This window comes from Haliotis rubra, unplaced genomic scaffold (genome assembly GCF_003918875.1).
Source record: "Haliotis rubra isolate DU_JTF1 unplaced genomic scaffold, ASM391887v1 Scf19, whole genome shotgun sequence".
NCBI lineage: Eukaryota > Metazoa > Mollusca > Gastropoda > Lepetellida > Haliotidae > Haliotis > Haliotis rubra.
In genome coordinates this window covers 3499492-3516617 of record NW_025765891.1, presented here as the reverse complement: position 1 = coordinate 3516617, position 17126 = coordinate 3499492, and the positions used below count along the sequence as shown (strand labels likewise).

Below are 17126 nucleotides of genomic sequence, written 5' to 3'. Positions count from 1 at the left end.
ATGTTCATTGGGAATATATTGAAATTTACAGGAAATATTCTTATAAATCAATTTTGGGGAGAACATGCCCAAAATTCACACTTCCGTACAGAATGTTAATATAATTTCAAAACCATTATTATTGAATTTCTAAACGCCTGACAATATAATTCGCGTATCCAAGAAGCAGATACCATGCGTTACAGTGATACTGCTGTCTGTGATCGTCGAGTTCTGACCTTACATGACGTCGGTAAATGACACCATATATAGGGCCATGTTACGAGGTTTGTATTTGCAATGACAGACATGAAGCGCACGGAGATGATGCAGGATGTGTCAGTATATGTCACTTGATGTGTAGGAATGTTTAATAATCGTACAAAAACATCCCGATTGTCCATTCCAGTTATTCCAGCAGAGTTTCATTATCAAACAAGCACCCCATGCTATAATGGAATCTGGAACGTGTAGAAAGTTTTGCCTTTGGCAGTATGTTTTAGACATAGACACACTCTCGTCAAAGTAAACTGTATTTAGGACATTGTATTATGGACGGAAAACCACCAGGCTGAGCGAAGAATGAACTTCGGAAGCTCATATAGAGCTTGCTTTACTAATATTTAGCAATTTATTAGCAGATTGTGTTTTTTTCCTTTGATATTATTGTAACTCCTAAACAAATGTTTGTAAAGGTCAATTACAATAAGAACGTACGGTATACATTCTCCCTGCGTGCTAGATGTATATATATATAAAATGCAGGCACGTCCAGCAGTAGCTATGTAAATGTCAAACGGACTTTCCCTTCATCGATCTTAACGAAGTAATAAAGATCTTACCATAAATCATCCAGATAATAGTTCACGGAAGAAAATCCATTTGCATTATTTGTTTATAGATCTTATGTTTGTCTCACATTCTGCAGTAATATACGCATAATTATGATGAACCCCCAGCTTCACCTGTCATCAAGTAATAAGAGGATAAACTTCAGCCAATCAAATGTTTGTTATTCGGTTTGGTCTTTGTGTGATGAAATCCCAAACACTTTGATGTCACTTTGAACTTCTGGCGATCAATGTGTTTCACGTGTAACGTTTCTGGTCGATGCAGGGTGTGGTGAGGAAAGGGGAAGAACACAACTCTGAACACAGTCAAAGTGAGTGAGGTGCAAGGCCTCTTTGAACAGGACCATGTGATGCAAAAAATTTTTAAACAAAATACTAAAATCATACATTCGGCTTAAACTCAACAACATTTTCAACAAATTGAACGTTACATAAATATGTCATCAAGATATATGTTAACATCATTTCGTCATCGAGTGTTGGCAAACAGAAGAGAGTGTGTCACTGGCGTTGTGGCGGTGGTAATACTACAACCGTGCTACCACTAAAACAAATCAATTCTATCTAAGCCTTATCATTACGTTCAGGATATAATGAATGCAAACGTGAACTTTCCTCAGAATGACTGAGCATCATCATTTCATCTTATAAACAAAGCCCCAAGGTCGATAACGTGCCCAGCTGTACTTACACCATCAAGTTAGTATGATTGAATACCCGTGAAGGTCCGGGTTAGAATATTGGTATTCAGTAACCCATGCTTGTCGTAAGAGGCGACTAACGGGATCGGGTGGTCAGGCTCGCTGACTTGATTGACACATGTCATCGGTTCCCAATTGCGCAGATCATGCAGTGCTCATGCTGTTGATCACTGGATTGTCTGGTCTAGACTTGATTATTTACATACCGCCGCCATACAGCTGAAATACTGCTGAGTGAGGCGTGAAACTAAATTCACTCACTCACTAGTATGATGGAAACATATTAGTCTTGGATTGGTAAAGTAGGATGTGGTCAATCCAACATTCTTAAGGTGCGAACAAATTTGGATTCACTTTCCATGCAGTATTTGTGTCTTTGAAACCTGTTTCATCGTGAGTGACATGATCAGTGGGAAGTGTCTTTCTCGAGAACGATGGCTTAGGATATCAACTCAGCAACGGAACAAGATATTGATAAATTTATCGAGCTAGATTCTGTCCGGTAATCTGAATTTAGGTAGTCATAAAAGAATAAATTCTTCAATTTGTTGCCAATTCTTTGAAAATTCCAAATAATTAAACCGAGGTTTTACACGAAACGGAAGAATCGTCTTCCATTCAGCACTATTAGTTGTTCATTTCATCGTGAAATAGGTGTTCCGAAATTAGCAACACCATGAATGGAAATTAGCGACACCGCGGATTGAACTTGTCAGCATACTCCTATCTTGATGACGTGACGGAATTGGTATGCGCTAACTATGTTATCATCCTTCATCCAATCAACACGTCCATCATGGCATTTTACTACACTTTCAGTTTCTTCCGTACGGTAGAAACGTTGCCTCGTGAAGGGCATTTGTGTTTTGTTGAAGTGTGAGAATTCATTGTCGAGACAACTTTATTTTAAGATGGTGATATCTTTCCTCTCTCCACAACTACAGTGCCTAAAGTGTATTGAAAATCAACTTTCATCTGAAAGTTGGGTCTGCTGAAATACAAAGGAAGCTCAGAATAAAACATCTATTTACACTGGAACTTTAGTTTCAGTACATGTGATGTATTGTTCTTACTCCAGCTGCTTCATCCAATTAAGTGCCACCTTGCTATCAGTCGCCTGTTATTGTTATTGATGCTTTAATAATCTCACATCAATTGTAGACAACCTCACCGTTCCAACGGTGTTTGTTTGTTTGTTTGTTCAACGCTGCCATATGGTTGTGGTTTGTAAATAATCCAGTGAAAACAGCATGGATAGCATTGTAATACAATGACATGTGTCAATCTGATCTCTTTAGTCACCACAAGTACCACAAGCATGGGTTGCTGAAGACCAATTCTTACATGGGTCTTCACGGGTATCTAACGGTGTAAGTATCAAAAACAAGTCGTTATCCACAAAATTACTCACCAAATTCTCAAATGCCAATCAAGCAATTAAAGAACAGTTTATTTCAAAGTCATTCTGAGTCATTATTCTTTACCTTGTGCAAATAATTCAAATACGTTTGTGGTTTAATGTGCGAGAGGTTTAACATGTCACTAAAACAGAAGTTTCGAAATATAATATGAATTTATTCACTCAATACCTTCATTGAGCATAGACAGGAATGGAAAGCTCGTGTTAACCATTGCGTTAGAGTATCTTCGTGAACCTTTCACACAAAAACTAAGCGTTAGAATGCATCGATAAATTACTTATCGATCCATAACAATGGCTGCATATTGCTCGATATTCGAACGATTTCCGATCATTACAGCGATGATGATTTGACATCCTAGAGCTTAACCCTGACTTGTTTGATGATGCGATTGACATCCTAGAGCTGACTAACCTTGACATCCTAGAGCTTTAACCCTGACCTGACTTGTTTGATGATGATGAGATTGACATCCTATTGACATCCTAGAGCTTTGAACCCTGACTTGTTTGATGATGAGATTGACATCCTAGAGCTTAACCCTGACTTGTTTGATGATGAGATTGACATCCTAGAGCTTAACCCTGACTTGTTTGATGATGAGATTGACATCCTAGAGCTTAACCCTGACTTGTTTGATGATGAGATTGACATCCTAGAGCTTAACCCTGACTTGTTTGATGATGAGATTGACATCCTAGAGCTTAACCCTGACTTGTTTGATGATGAGATTGACATCCTAGAGCTTAACCCTGACTTGTTTGATGATGAGATTGACATCCTAGAGCTTAACCCTGACTTGTTTGATGATGAGATTGACATCCTAGAGCTTAACCCTGACTTGTTTGATGATGAGATTGACATCCTAGAGCTTAACCCTGACTTGTTTGATGATGAGATTGACATCCTAGAGCTTAACCCTGACTTGTTTGATGATGAGATTGACATCCTAGAGCTTAACCCTGACTTGTTTGATGATGAGGAGATTGACATCCTAGAGCTTAACATCCTGACTTGTTTGATGATGAGATTGACATCCTAGAGCTTAACCCTGACTTGTTTGATGATGAGATTGACATCCTAGAGCTTAACCCTGACTTGTTTGATGATGAGATTGACATCCTTAAGAGCTTAACCCATCCTGAGCTTAACCCTGACTTGTTTGATGATGAGATTGACATCCTAGAGCTTAACCCTGACTTGTTTGATGATGAGATTGACATCCTAGAGCTTAACCCTGACTTGTTTGATAGATGAGATTGACATCCTAGAGCTTAACCCTGACTTGTTTGATGATGAGATTGACATCCTAGAGCTTAACCCTGACTTGTTTGATAATGAGATTGACATCCTAGAGCTTCACCCTGACTTGTTTGATGATGAGATTGACATCCTAGAGCTTAACCCTGACTTGTTTGATGAGGAGATTGACATCCTAGAGCTTAACCCTGACTTGTTTGATGATGAGATTGACAGTGAATGAGCTGACAACCTGTAACACGTGTTCCCAAATAGAAATAAGCCGTACCTACTTCATACTGAGACAACATCTCTCACTTGTATTTCGAACCAAACATATCTATTGAACAACGTTTAACGTAATGTGGTTGGGTAAAATTCTGTTTCAGTTCTATAAAAATAATTATCTCATGTATCTCAAACCCATCACGTATACATAATAAGAAGAGAAACAATAACTAGGTTGTGTGCATGTAATGGAAATTAAATCACAAACTATTATCCAAAGATTTCTTCCATAGATTGTAATTGACAAATATATTTTGACATCATCCAAAACATATATTACAAACTGAAAAAGAAAATGTCACAGTTTTTGTAGTTTTAATTCTCTGAAAAGAGACATTTGGAGATTTAAGTCTGTTTGGCTCAGACATAATCTGCAGTTTCAAAGGACTGAACATGGTCTGGCAGTAAATCCTTCTAAAATGTTTTCCAACTTTAAAAGATGGATTGTGTATGGCCGATTGAGGTGTATTGGAAACATCGTTTCTCAAACCGATTAGAAAGATACCCTGAAAATTAATTTGAAAATTGTTGTATGACTAAGACGTGCTCAAACTCTAAAATTAGCGTCGCCATAGTAACGCGTTTAGAAAGTGATTTAAGAAGACATTCTATTTAACTTCTGACACATTTTTATTTTCTGTTTAAATGATTACTAGTGGCAACTCATTAATCTGATTTCTTGTCAGATAAGGTAGACGGGAGAATTATCTTTTCCCGCACAACCAAACACATCATCCTTTTTCGTCGTATGCTTGTCTTTGGCCATTTGCAAACGATCTGTGTTAGTGCGAGTTAAGTGCATGTTTTGGGATCAGAACTTTGTCTTCATATATAAGGAAGAGAAGCGCATTAGTGGAATGTGGTAGATGGGACATATTCTCTGTCAAATATGTTAAACTTGCCTGAAATTGTGCGTTGGATATTTTATTGTTTAGATTTGGTATATCGAACATATATCGAAAGTGGTTCCTTATTTATAACACATGTAGATTCTACAAATAATGTATTTGCAAGTAAATTAAATACATCGAAATACCAAGATTCCATCATCTTGTAAACAAACCCTATTTGTGATGAATTACAAGCTACAAGAACTCCCCATAGCACAATTCCGACGTTGACAAAATGGCACCACAAGGCATCGTCCAATCCTACAGAAATTCTACCGTAGGTCGCTACTTCCGGCTTCATTCACCTTCGAAAAGGGATACTCCAGTGTATGAAATAAGGCCCGTCCGATTTCTGAAGGACGGTCTAAATTTACAGCTAGCCAGCCCGATGGTCTGGTAAATAAGTTTCGTAAATTTTCGTAAATTCACCATATCTTGGTGTTTGGTCTGGTTAAATCCAATTTGGGCTGGTAACAATTTGGTGTTACCAGCCCTGATGTCTGGCTGGGTTTTTGGCTTATTGCATACACTGAATACTCGCTAGAACGTATACTGCAACAAATGTACGCTTCATACTTGGGGCCTGTACTTAAACTGAGCAAGAAGTCTCTTCGTTGGCATTCTTTCACCAACGGCAGAACGGATGATTGGATGAGCACATTCATGTATAATTATCGTTTCTAGCGGAGTGGTTTATGGTAAAACGTTTAATATTAACGTAATTTCTCTATCTTATGTATATTTGTAGATTAGCTTAACTGATTCTTGAGAGATGCTTTAAAAGGGAAAAACGTATTATATGGTGCAACACCTTCAAAAGACAAAAAGAACTTCATTCGACATTCCAATAGTATAAACCTATTACCATCAGTAGGTAAATGCGTTTGTGACTGTGACAGGTTTCCATACAAAACGTCGAGTCTGTGACACCGGAATAATCAGACTGCCTCGCTGTAAATGGCATTAGTCAAACCGAAATTGATACCAGTATAATGGCTGTGGGATTGACAGCCTTGTGAAACACTGACGCTGCTGGTGTCGCCCCATTTCATACGTCATTACGACGTTGTCGACTACTAATATCAATTATGTCAACCGGTGGAGTGAAAGTGAAGGGTGTTCGGTACAACAGCACGCTTGTTGCGTGGCATTGGTACAATGTAGCACAACCATTTGATTTATGTTCTGATGCCCGAGAGGAAGCACTTGTGTAGACGGATGGCGTGGTCTAGATAGTATACGTTACAAATTTATTAATTACCACTAAAAAAATCCCAACATTATATGAGTTAAATCCCTTGGAAAGTAGACATGATAGAAGAACCGTATTTAATTACTTGGCTCAGATAACGGAAATGATGTTCATAACCTTTGAGATAGAAAGACTTGATGTGATTCGGTACGGCGGCAGAAAATGACAATTATGGTCAATGGATATTTGTAATGGGTTATTGCCTATCTGCCCAAACGTTAACATGTGTGGGAGTATACAACTTACATATCTGAGTTGCCGGAAGGTTAACAGTCACATTGCCACCCTACCTGGCACCCGTTTTCACTGCTGGCGTAATTTAAGATATGCCACTCGTGTAAGAAGACATAACATAAACAGCTTGTGCCTCAGAGTTGGAAGCATTAGGAATCAAGCTGCCCGACACTGCCACTCGTGTGATTTGAAACCTGCGCGCAGTGCACAGATCCACATTCCACAGACCGTGTCAGTAATGGACACATCTTGACATTCTACCTAAACTAAATTGGAATAACATGCTTTCTGCTTTTTCAGTTATCCATGGAGTTGTGGATTGAATGAAACACGATACCGACACAAGCCAACGTTTAGTGTACCGTTTACCGCATTCTCAAACCGGTTTTGAACAAGCGATGAAATGTCCCACACCTTAACACGCTGTTGTGTCGGACATTCTTAATCGTTCAGTGCGACGGGCCTTTTTGTAACTGCATAAGAGTTAATTATCATATGTGTTGAGCGTCATTCCTCTTGATGATGCACTGAGCGTTCTTCGTTTCTTAATGTCTTCTTCATCTAATAACCCTAATAGTATAGGGTTTCTTCGTCTGCATGTGGGTGGTGGGGTAGCATAGTGGTTAAAGCGGTTGCTCGTCACGCCGAAGATCCGGGTTCGATTTCCCACATGGGCGCAATGTGTGAAGCCCATTTCTGGTGCCCCTGCTGTGATATTGCTGGAATATTGCTAAAAGCGGCGTAAAACCAAATTCACTCACTGACTCATATTTTTGTATACGTCGGGCCTCCTTCGTGTCCTAATTGTCTTTACGTACAGATAATAACTTGAATCTGGTGATATGCCGGACACCAACATCTGAATATTAGTCGTGCGTTTTTATACCGAGTTGGTACAATGAATGTACTTCATCTGTTAATACGTGGATGCCGTTCATTTGTTAAATGTTTGGGCTGTATTATTGATCACGTATTTTTCATAAATCAGGACACTGCAGCCTGGAGCAATCAATAGCATGAGTGTACTGGAATTGTATTCTAAAATAATATTTCTGTAATGAGAAATAATACGGAATGTTCATTGCTGGTGTATTTCCGGAATCTGTTCTACGATCTCAATAATCTGATGTTGGATTCTGAGGTGATATGCAATCTCCACCAAATCTGTCCTTGACCATGCAACGCAGGAGGCGCTAACGAACTCAAATACTGTTTTAAGGCATTTTTCATGTAAATCCGCTTCAATTTCCATTAATAATCCATTTGGTGTCCAATGGGTATGAAATAGGAGCCAAACAGGGTGCATATTTCATAAATTCTGTCACCTGGTCAGCCACTTGTCATACTAGGTTTTATTAAACAGTCTGGCGTCTACACAATCAACATCTCCTCTTGTCGTCCTGTCGGTAGACCTTCATTTCACAGTCATGCTAATGTGGTACCTTAACTACTTAAGATCTCGTCCATCTTAACTTGTGTTTATGTGTTTTACAAACACCCGTCCACGTGATATGTTAGACGTGAGAATCTAATATAGCAGGAGTTATTACCAGAGATAGGCCATTCCGGTCGCCAGTGGATGAGATCACTTTTCACTTTTGTTGTACAATGGTGACGACAAGCAAATGAAAAGTCATCGCCTTCATAGCCCAACCGATGTCCCACGTTCATTTTATGTTGGTGTGTTTGGCTGACACGTCCCCTCGCGACTACGCTTTTGCGTCTCCTCCACCCGTACCTTTTCGGTATTTGTGACCGTACTTTATTGTACCTGCACATTTTACTTCCGATGAAGTTAACATTAGCAGGAATTCTCTGTCAGATATTTCCAATTTCTGCTTTTGAGTTTCTTCTTTTGCAGTGTATATTTCATTTTAAAAGAATAATTTACTATCATAAGAAGACACAAGGCATATTTTATAAATTCGTATAATATAACAACCCAGCAAAATAGAGAACAATACACAATACCTTTTTTCGAGGTGTGTGTGTGTGTGTGTGTGTGTGTCTTTTCTGTCGTAAGTAAATCGTCATAAACACTGTCAGAATTCGTTAGAAACACGACCTTTTCAAACCATGGAATCGACTACATAAAAGTACAATTAAAGAATGTATATGACTCAAAGTGGCGTAAAAGCATACTCACTCCTTCATCTCTCATCATAGTTTTCTTCGCGACTGATTGAATTACTCCACTCCGACAGACCAATCAGGAGTGTGAAAGTAAGCTGACCACGAAGTTTCTGATGTGAGAGACAAGTGCCCTGAAGAAACAGGTCATGGTCACTGATGTTTTTGTTTAAACCAGGCGGTGTGAAACTAAAACCCCTGGTGAAGCTTACAATCTAGAAACACAATCAGGTTGAGCTGGAAAACACGATCATAGGTTTCTTCCACGCCCGATGAGAACAACCAGGTACAGCACAGAGTCAGACAACTACCAGCGTTGACATCTGTTGAAACCAGGCTTAACTTTGATTTAGTGTTCATCAGCATAAACAAATTACGAGCCACTAGGTCTCCCTTCCTGGAGCTATCTGATCCGCAGCCTTTGATCTTCCCAGGCAGAAGATGGACATTGTTGGTAAATACTTGTTCACGTGTTCCGATGTCGTGTCCGTGCGCTAGTCATCGTGGTTATTCCACATTTCCTGCTGTCGTTTCAGTTGTGTGAGTGGTCAGTGACTCTAATCTGACATGAAACAATGACCACTTCCAGAAATGAATGTCCACTTGCCAAAGGTAGGAACTTTGTAAGACAAGAGACCAGGGAGCCTTGTAGATCGGGTCCTAGACAATGGGACCTCAAATGTTGTTTAATCAGTGATCTGATTATCTGTTTTCACCATATGTTCCCGTGTGTGTTTCAGGTAAATAGAGGACTTCCCTTTACCTGTGTTTGTGTCACGGTTGGGGCAGCATAGTAACGCCCACCATTTCGCGAACACCTGGTATCGCCACTGTCTGATAGTGAGTCATAAACACATACTCATGACATAGTCCAATTCGTATAATCGAAAGGCAGACATTTTTGTTGACTTGGAAATAGGATTTCGTCTCTGTTGTTTCATTAAAATTAACACTCAAACCTTTCCTGAGTAAACGTTGTCTAACATAGCAAGGTTACTACAAGGCTGATATCAAGGTGTGTACATTTGACACACAAGTGGCACTTGACAAAACAAACGAGGATTGGAAGGCCACAATGAGTGGTTGACTGGTTTTACGTCATCGTGTGTCGGTGGTGCGGATAGTTGCGCATGCTTTCAACCATTGGTTTACCTGGGCCAGATCCGACTGTACATAAACTGTCCAGTAAAGAAATCATACTGCAATGTGGGCAATTGAAAGGTTAATTTGGTAAGGTACTACATGCATGGTATTGTTACAGTTTAGAAATTACCGTGACAAAAAGTCTTGTGAGTCCCCTTCAAACCAACAAAACAGAACACAGACAAGTCTATAATATTCAATTATATATTGAATAAATACAAGGTTACAATAAATGACACTTCCATTCTACAGTTGGGTCACAAATCTAAAATATTAACTCACCAAAGACTTGATATTTTTGGCAAACAGATGTACTGATTGAAGATTGTTGATAACTGTTGAAATATCAATGCAGACGAGGCCGCGTGAGTGGTTGGTTTTGAAACGTTGATGTTAGCAGACATATGAGCTTAAATCCAAAGTAGTAGTCCCCTGTAATTTCTAACCCGTAACACATAACAGATCAGTCTTCATAACGTTGTGGTGTTAACGTTTCTAATGTTATATGGTCAATATCCAATTTGCTAATGTATTCGTCCTTTCTCCGTCAGTATACCTGGAATATTGCTGCACGAAGCGTTGAACAATACCAGAAAAATGACTTCAGTCTCCAAACTTATTAAATGTTATTTTGCATCAAAACATTCTAAATGAGTTTTGTAATAATATTGATATTTCTTAGCAACGCTGTATGAGGTATGGATGATGTAATTAAGTACATATTTGTCCTGTTAATCAGAATGTAATCAGCCAAAAACCATAGATCGTCCATTGTGATGAGGTTTAATCGACCATGTTGTTCATAGATTGATTTTAGTATCCATACCATATGCTCTGGCGATAATTAGACACATACTACTACCCCTGCCAGAGTGATGGCTATGCTGCTACATACGGTTTGTCTTGTGGTGGTATCAGTGAGGATCACACCTATAGACAACCGTCCTTGATAGTAAAACTATAGTCTGTTTGCATTGACAACGTACCGATGAATGTCAATTTAAACAAAAAAGTAAATCGAATAAGATGAAATTAAGATTGCGAATCCTCATAATTTTACCTTGCCAACTGACCATTTAAATCTCAGAATTTTATTCAACTTAGGATAAAAGTTGTTTAACAAACGATCATAGTTTCAAATCGCTATTATTGGTTTGTATTACAAGGGTGTATGCACATTAAATGAAACACCGAGAACAAGTAGAGTTGGTCTAAGATAACGCTCATCACGAACCGCACGTGCATTTGTTTCACTGTTCCATCTACTGCGCTCACCTCCTTGTAATACAAACCAATAATAGCGATATGAATGTATGATCGTTTGTTAAACAACCTTTGTCCTACAATGAATAAAATTCTGAGATTTAAATTTTCAGTTGGCAAGGCAAATTTATGAGGCTTCGCAGTCTTAATTTCACTTTATTTGATTTACCTTTTTTGTTTAAAGTGAAATTCATCGGTACGTTTTCACTGCAAACAGACAATATGGAGGTAATTACAGACTGCAATATATCCCGTCTTCATAATCTGCGTGACAGTAAATGTATTACGGCTGGAAACGACCCATGCAGTGAGTCATCTGTGTGTTAGAACTTTCCCTATAACTAGAATCTAATAACGTGATGTTGATCACAATACACGAAGTCGTTACAATAATTGTTACGGGTTTCGTCTGGAGTTCGGCATCCATGTTACTAGGACTCTGTACTTTCAACATGGTTTTATATTTCTGTTTCTCTCCAACGCTACAACAATTACCGTTGGGTTGGGTTGGAATGTGCATGGCTGATGTTGTAATATCACTGGCACCTTTGTTGTGTATTTGCTTTGAAAGTTGATGTAGTTTTTTGTTTTAAAATATGCTCTTGTAGAATACCAATGCAAAATACCAATATCCTGATTGACTTTCCATGCTGAGTTATGATAAAATAATCCTGATGATTCCCTGAAGATGACCCGCCTTCATTACTGGATTTATTATACTCGTTACTATGTGGCGAAGTTAATCGTATGTCGCTGTTGCTCTTCTCATACCCACGTTACTTTCCCAGACTTGTAAGGACAGGTGAGAATCGATCTGCAGCAACTCAGCGACTAACGGGATCGGGTGGTCAGACTTTGACTTATATTAACAATTGATAAATGTATACATATGTTCTGTGCAGTACGTTTCCTCACATGCTGAAATGGAGAGGTCTTCCTAATGAAACTATATGTAATTACAAAGAGTGAGCGATTATTGTTGCACGCCGCTTTTAGCAATATTCCAGGAATATAACGCCGGGGGACATCAGAAGTGGGTCTCAAATAATGAACCCATTTTGGGAATAGAATGAACGCTTGAACTATTAGGCTACCCATCCACTCCACGAAGAACAATTATAACAATTATATGAGATCTGATATCATTTAACCTAAGTTTGATATAAAGCTGTTACAATTTATAGACTGTATAAAGAAAGTGTCCTTTAAGATCAAACGGTTGGTTAGTACATTACGTGATGATACACACAATCCGGGCCTGGAGAACACGGAAAATGTCATTTATGTGGACAGTTACAGTATTGATACGAATGTCATGATATAATGCAGTGATAAAATACTACTATATTTATACGAATGTATTGTAAATTGTATGCATAAGAAGTATAGACAAGAGTAAATTAAGGACAATATTTTGATAAAAAGTGAATGATGCAGTGGGATTGTATGAATATAGTAAATAGATACATGTACAACCCACCACGTACATTATGTCATCACAACAGGCTCGGGAGATTATCGGGGGATTATAAAGCTTATAATCCACTATGTTCACTCACAACCAGTGAAATACTGAGGTCGAACTTCATGGTGATTAAATGTATTATCGACCCCGTGAACTGGGGCTGTAGAATATTTGAACTTGTGTAGCGAAATGGATGCCCGCACATGTTTGTGTATTGCCACAGTTTTACATGTGTACCTCATTCAAACACAATATGCGGAATCTGAGCAGGGTACCTGTGACCAAAACCTATGTTATCCCCTTCATGCCGAGAATCAAATTACATTTTAACTTTTTGTGAAGTGGTTTGAGTCAGTCTGTAAGTTTGATTTTATGCTACTTCGAGCATTAAACAGAGCATGTGAGCTTAATTGCGGATGAATGCTTGTCCCAGCCGTTACCATTTTAGTCAAACCCATGAGCACGGGTGAAATGCTGACAAACCAAGAAATATATTCAGGGCCTACCGAGATTCGAACTCACATCCCAGCTTGCCCAAAACACGCAACTCTGCCTCAAACGACTGGGCCACCTCTGCCCCTTCAGGTGTTCGTCACCGTGTATGTATTTTACTTGCTGCTGACCCTAGAACCACTGGATGTGATCACCTAAATCATTTTAACAGGCCTTTCGTGCAGCAACCCATCCAGGAATGCCACATATATGTTTATTAAATGGAACTATGAATAGCTTGCAGGTTAGTTTTCACAGAAGAATAATGACAATTATTATGGATATATAACTTCATTTATTCTGTGGAGGCGACGTTTCGACATAGATTCTAATGTCGTTGTCAAGCAAGTATTCTGTACCCCTAGCAGCATGCGTGTTGTTAGAGGACCAAGTGATACACGGCAGAGTTGTGTACCTTATCTGTGCCATTATCCAATAACCTTTAGGACTTGTGTTCGGATCCACGGACTATATCTTTGGTTCGCTCCTGTTCTTTTATACAGGTGGCAAATACCTGCCAGCTTGGTGATAAATGGAAATACTGTTCAAAGAGGCATTAATTAATTGCATCTCACATGCCAGTCCATTCTCACCAGCCAGTCAATATAATTAGTCACGTTGTTTTCGTATCATTTAAATAAACTCACGTAGTAAATTAAAACTGTAAGGCGGTAATGTTTTCCGAAGCATCATACTGGTGTTGTTCTGGAAAAAAGATTTTCACCCGAATGTGCGAACACACCAATTTCCAGATATTTGCCATATTCCAATATTATTAGCTCTTCAGATGTCGTTTGGTTTATTCGTAACCAGTCCGTTTAATATAATATTAACCCATATATATTTGACATTAGCAAATAACGAACATTAGCCACCCGAACTACAAAGTGATAGACGTATTACTAGAGGATAAGTGAACGACATTAATAACAAAGTAGGATAATTGTATATGAGAAATAAACACCTATTCTCGGAATGGCGGGTTATAATATATGTCTAATACTGCCCATCTGCACAAGTTTGTTCAAAGAGGAGTTCGCATGATCACAATCTTGGAATCAAGCATTTACCACGGTGTATAGTCCTCAATCTGTGGGGTGAAACGTATCTGAAAATACTGACATGTAAACAAACACTATGGCTACTGATACTACACCTTATTGATACTGGCTAGGTTATCGAGGCATGGGTCCAGTTAAGTTCGTCTTGGGTAAATGGTTTCTATAGTACGTCGTGTAAATTGTGATCAGAGATAAAGGTATTCATCAACTCAATCGTGGAGGTAATTAGTAAGGTTACGTAAATAGAACTCACAAGATGAAGGTCCTGATCATGTGTAAACATTCTTAAATAGACTCCTGAGACGGAGTTATGACAGCGGAACAATCTGACCAACGTCAATATTTGTTCAGGACTCTTAGAAGGAGATTCTCTTTGGTGAAAAGACATCATGTACATGAAGGAGAGATATGGCGTTCTAAGTTTGGCTGATCGGAATCAGGTTAGCATTGTGTTCTTTAGTAACGTACTTAAATATGGCTGTTTTCGTTTTCAGAAACGGAAATAATTGGGATGAAGTTTTTTCTTCAACTACGGCTTCAGCTTCAGATTAGTCCTGCAAGACCTATGATCACTGCTAAACCGACGTTTCCTCATTTATATGTTAACTTTGCGACATACGATGCATATGATATAACTGATTGTCAATGATACATTCATACACATTCCTTTACTATTTTGCCTTTTCTGCTGAGGGAACCATAATGTGTTGGATAATCGGGATTCTCGGTCGCTGACATTGGATATTACCTGACGAAGACTGGTTAGCTAGTACCACTTCTGTGTGATCCTTGTTGTTGCTGTGGTTATACCTGTATAGTGTCGACTGTTGTCGCTATTGTTATTATTGTTGTTGTATGTGTTCCTTGTTGCAGTTATTCTTAACCTGAGTACATCTAGAACTTATACCACCACGACTAGAGGCATCGGTAATGTTGCTTAAGGAAATGTGTACATGAGCATTTACTAGACGACCAATCAGATTGTTTGAATAGGACATTCATCCATTTAGTGTTGGATTACAAATGCCGTTTGTCCCAACTGCTGGTACACTTTGACTTTCTTACAGCATAAATGCCATCGGTTCCCAATTGCGCAGATCGATGTTCATGCTGTTGATCACTGGATTGTCTGGTCCAGACTCGATTATTTACTTACCGCAGCCATATAGCTGGAATATTGCTGATTGCGGCGTAAAACTAAACTCACTCACTTAGAGCATAAAATTTACATGGATGGTTACCGGTGTAACTATGGAAACGATACATGAACGTGTTTTAAAAGTATAATACCTAAAATTACATTTAAGTTCGGATCACCTCATTCTTTCCGCCAACTTGATATTAACTGAATAGTGATACTGCAGAAAGCAGCAACCGCATAACGTTCTCAACATGAGGTTTAATTTGGAACGTTGGACGAAATTACGTAGACGTTTTGACTTAAATAAAAAAAGCCACATGGAAACAGTTTGAATTTATATACAAGGGCCACCAGTGCCGCAGTGAGTGAGTGAGTGAGTGAGTTAAGATTTAAAGTCACATCGGCAATATTTCAGCCATATAGTTTGAAATTCATAATACATACATACATATAATATATAAAACCCAGTCAACAAAGGACAGTACAATTACTAGGTTATCACAAATGAGGTAAAACTAGCTAGCATATATCTTTAAAAGTAGAAAATTATATTTGGACAATACAATATAAAAATGGGCTATTGATCGCCAACAACTGAAGGTAGATCACCATACTAGGGCCCATGGGGACTTACAGTACTTTTGCTACCTGCATAGGCCAGTGCCGCAGTGATGGGTTATGTCCTGTGATAGTCACGTGCATTCTTTTCGGAATCACGTCTGACTGACCAAGGTGCTAATGAAGTGACACGGACCGATTGTTGTGTCATAATGTTATATCTCTGTACCACACGTCACATCTCATACATACAGACAACTTCCATGTTAATTATACCTACCCTCGGGATGCTCGGACTGAAATTGATTGCCATCATATAAGACGGTTACAAGAAATGACAACTATTTCTTCAATATTACTTCCGTTTCAGGGAATATATTGCGTCTAATTTTTTTGGTCTTTTATACACATTGCAAAACTGCTTGCACAATTTGATCTTCCAAAACCTGACGATTGCCGGTTGGACCGAACTTTACCAATCCATATCAGAATGGAGCTCAAGCCAATTTACAGTTTGAAACCACAACAGTCAGCAGAAACGAAATACTCTCTGAGGAAGTAGGTAGAATTTGTGGTGATCATGTCTTTCAATTGGTTTGTGTTAAATACTCATTTATTTGAATGTCCACTGGACACAGTTGGTTCAATTCCCGATCTTCATGGGAGTCTGTTACCTCGCCTGGAGATATACCAATCAACGCAACAATACCGAATTGACCAATCAGAATCATTTGGCTGACAAATTGGCAGTGTGATTTGTTAATGAAAACTCTTCGGCAACACATTTTGTACAAAGGTTGGATGTTAGGTATAAGAGTTTGCATGAGGGTGGGTGGGGTAGAGGGGTGGGGTCAAGGAGGTCTGAGGTCTGAGTAGTTTCGTGTCACAGTAGCAAACTGATTAACGCACATACGATGGAAAGCAGGATTGGATAACTATATTTGTAAATAACTTGACACAGGTGTAATATGTCCAAGTATGAAATGTTTCCCTCAAAGAATACCCAGTCTCTATTATC

At 38.8% G+C, this 17126-nt stretch overlaps 1 protein-coding gene across 1 annotated transcript; it reads left to right on the top strand.

Annotated features, from left to right (window-relative positions):
• Positions 1-279: 279 nt before the first annotated feature.
• Positions 280-4435, top strand: LOC124274298 (coiled-coil domain-containing protein 1-like). Its single transcript, XM_046709641.1, has 3 exons — positions 280-317; positions 3442-3968; positions 4206-4435. The coding sequence occupies exons 1-3, from the start codon at positions 280-282 to the stop codon at positions 4433-4435; spliced, it is 795 nt and encodes a 264-aa protein (XP_046565597.1).
• Positions 4436-17126: the final 12691 nt, after the last annotated feature.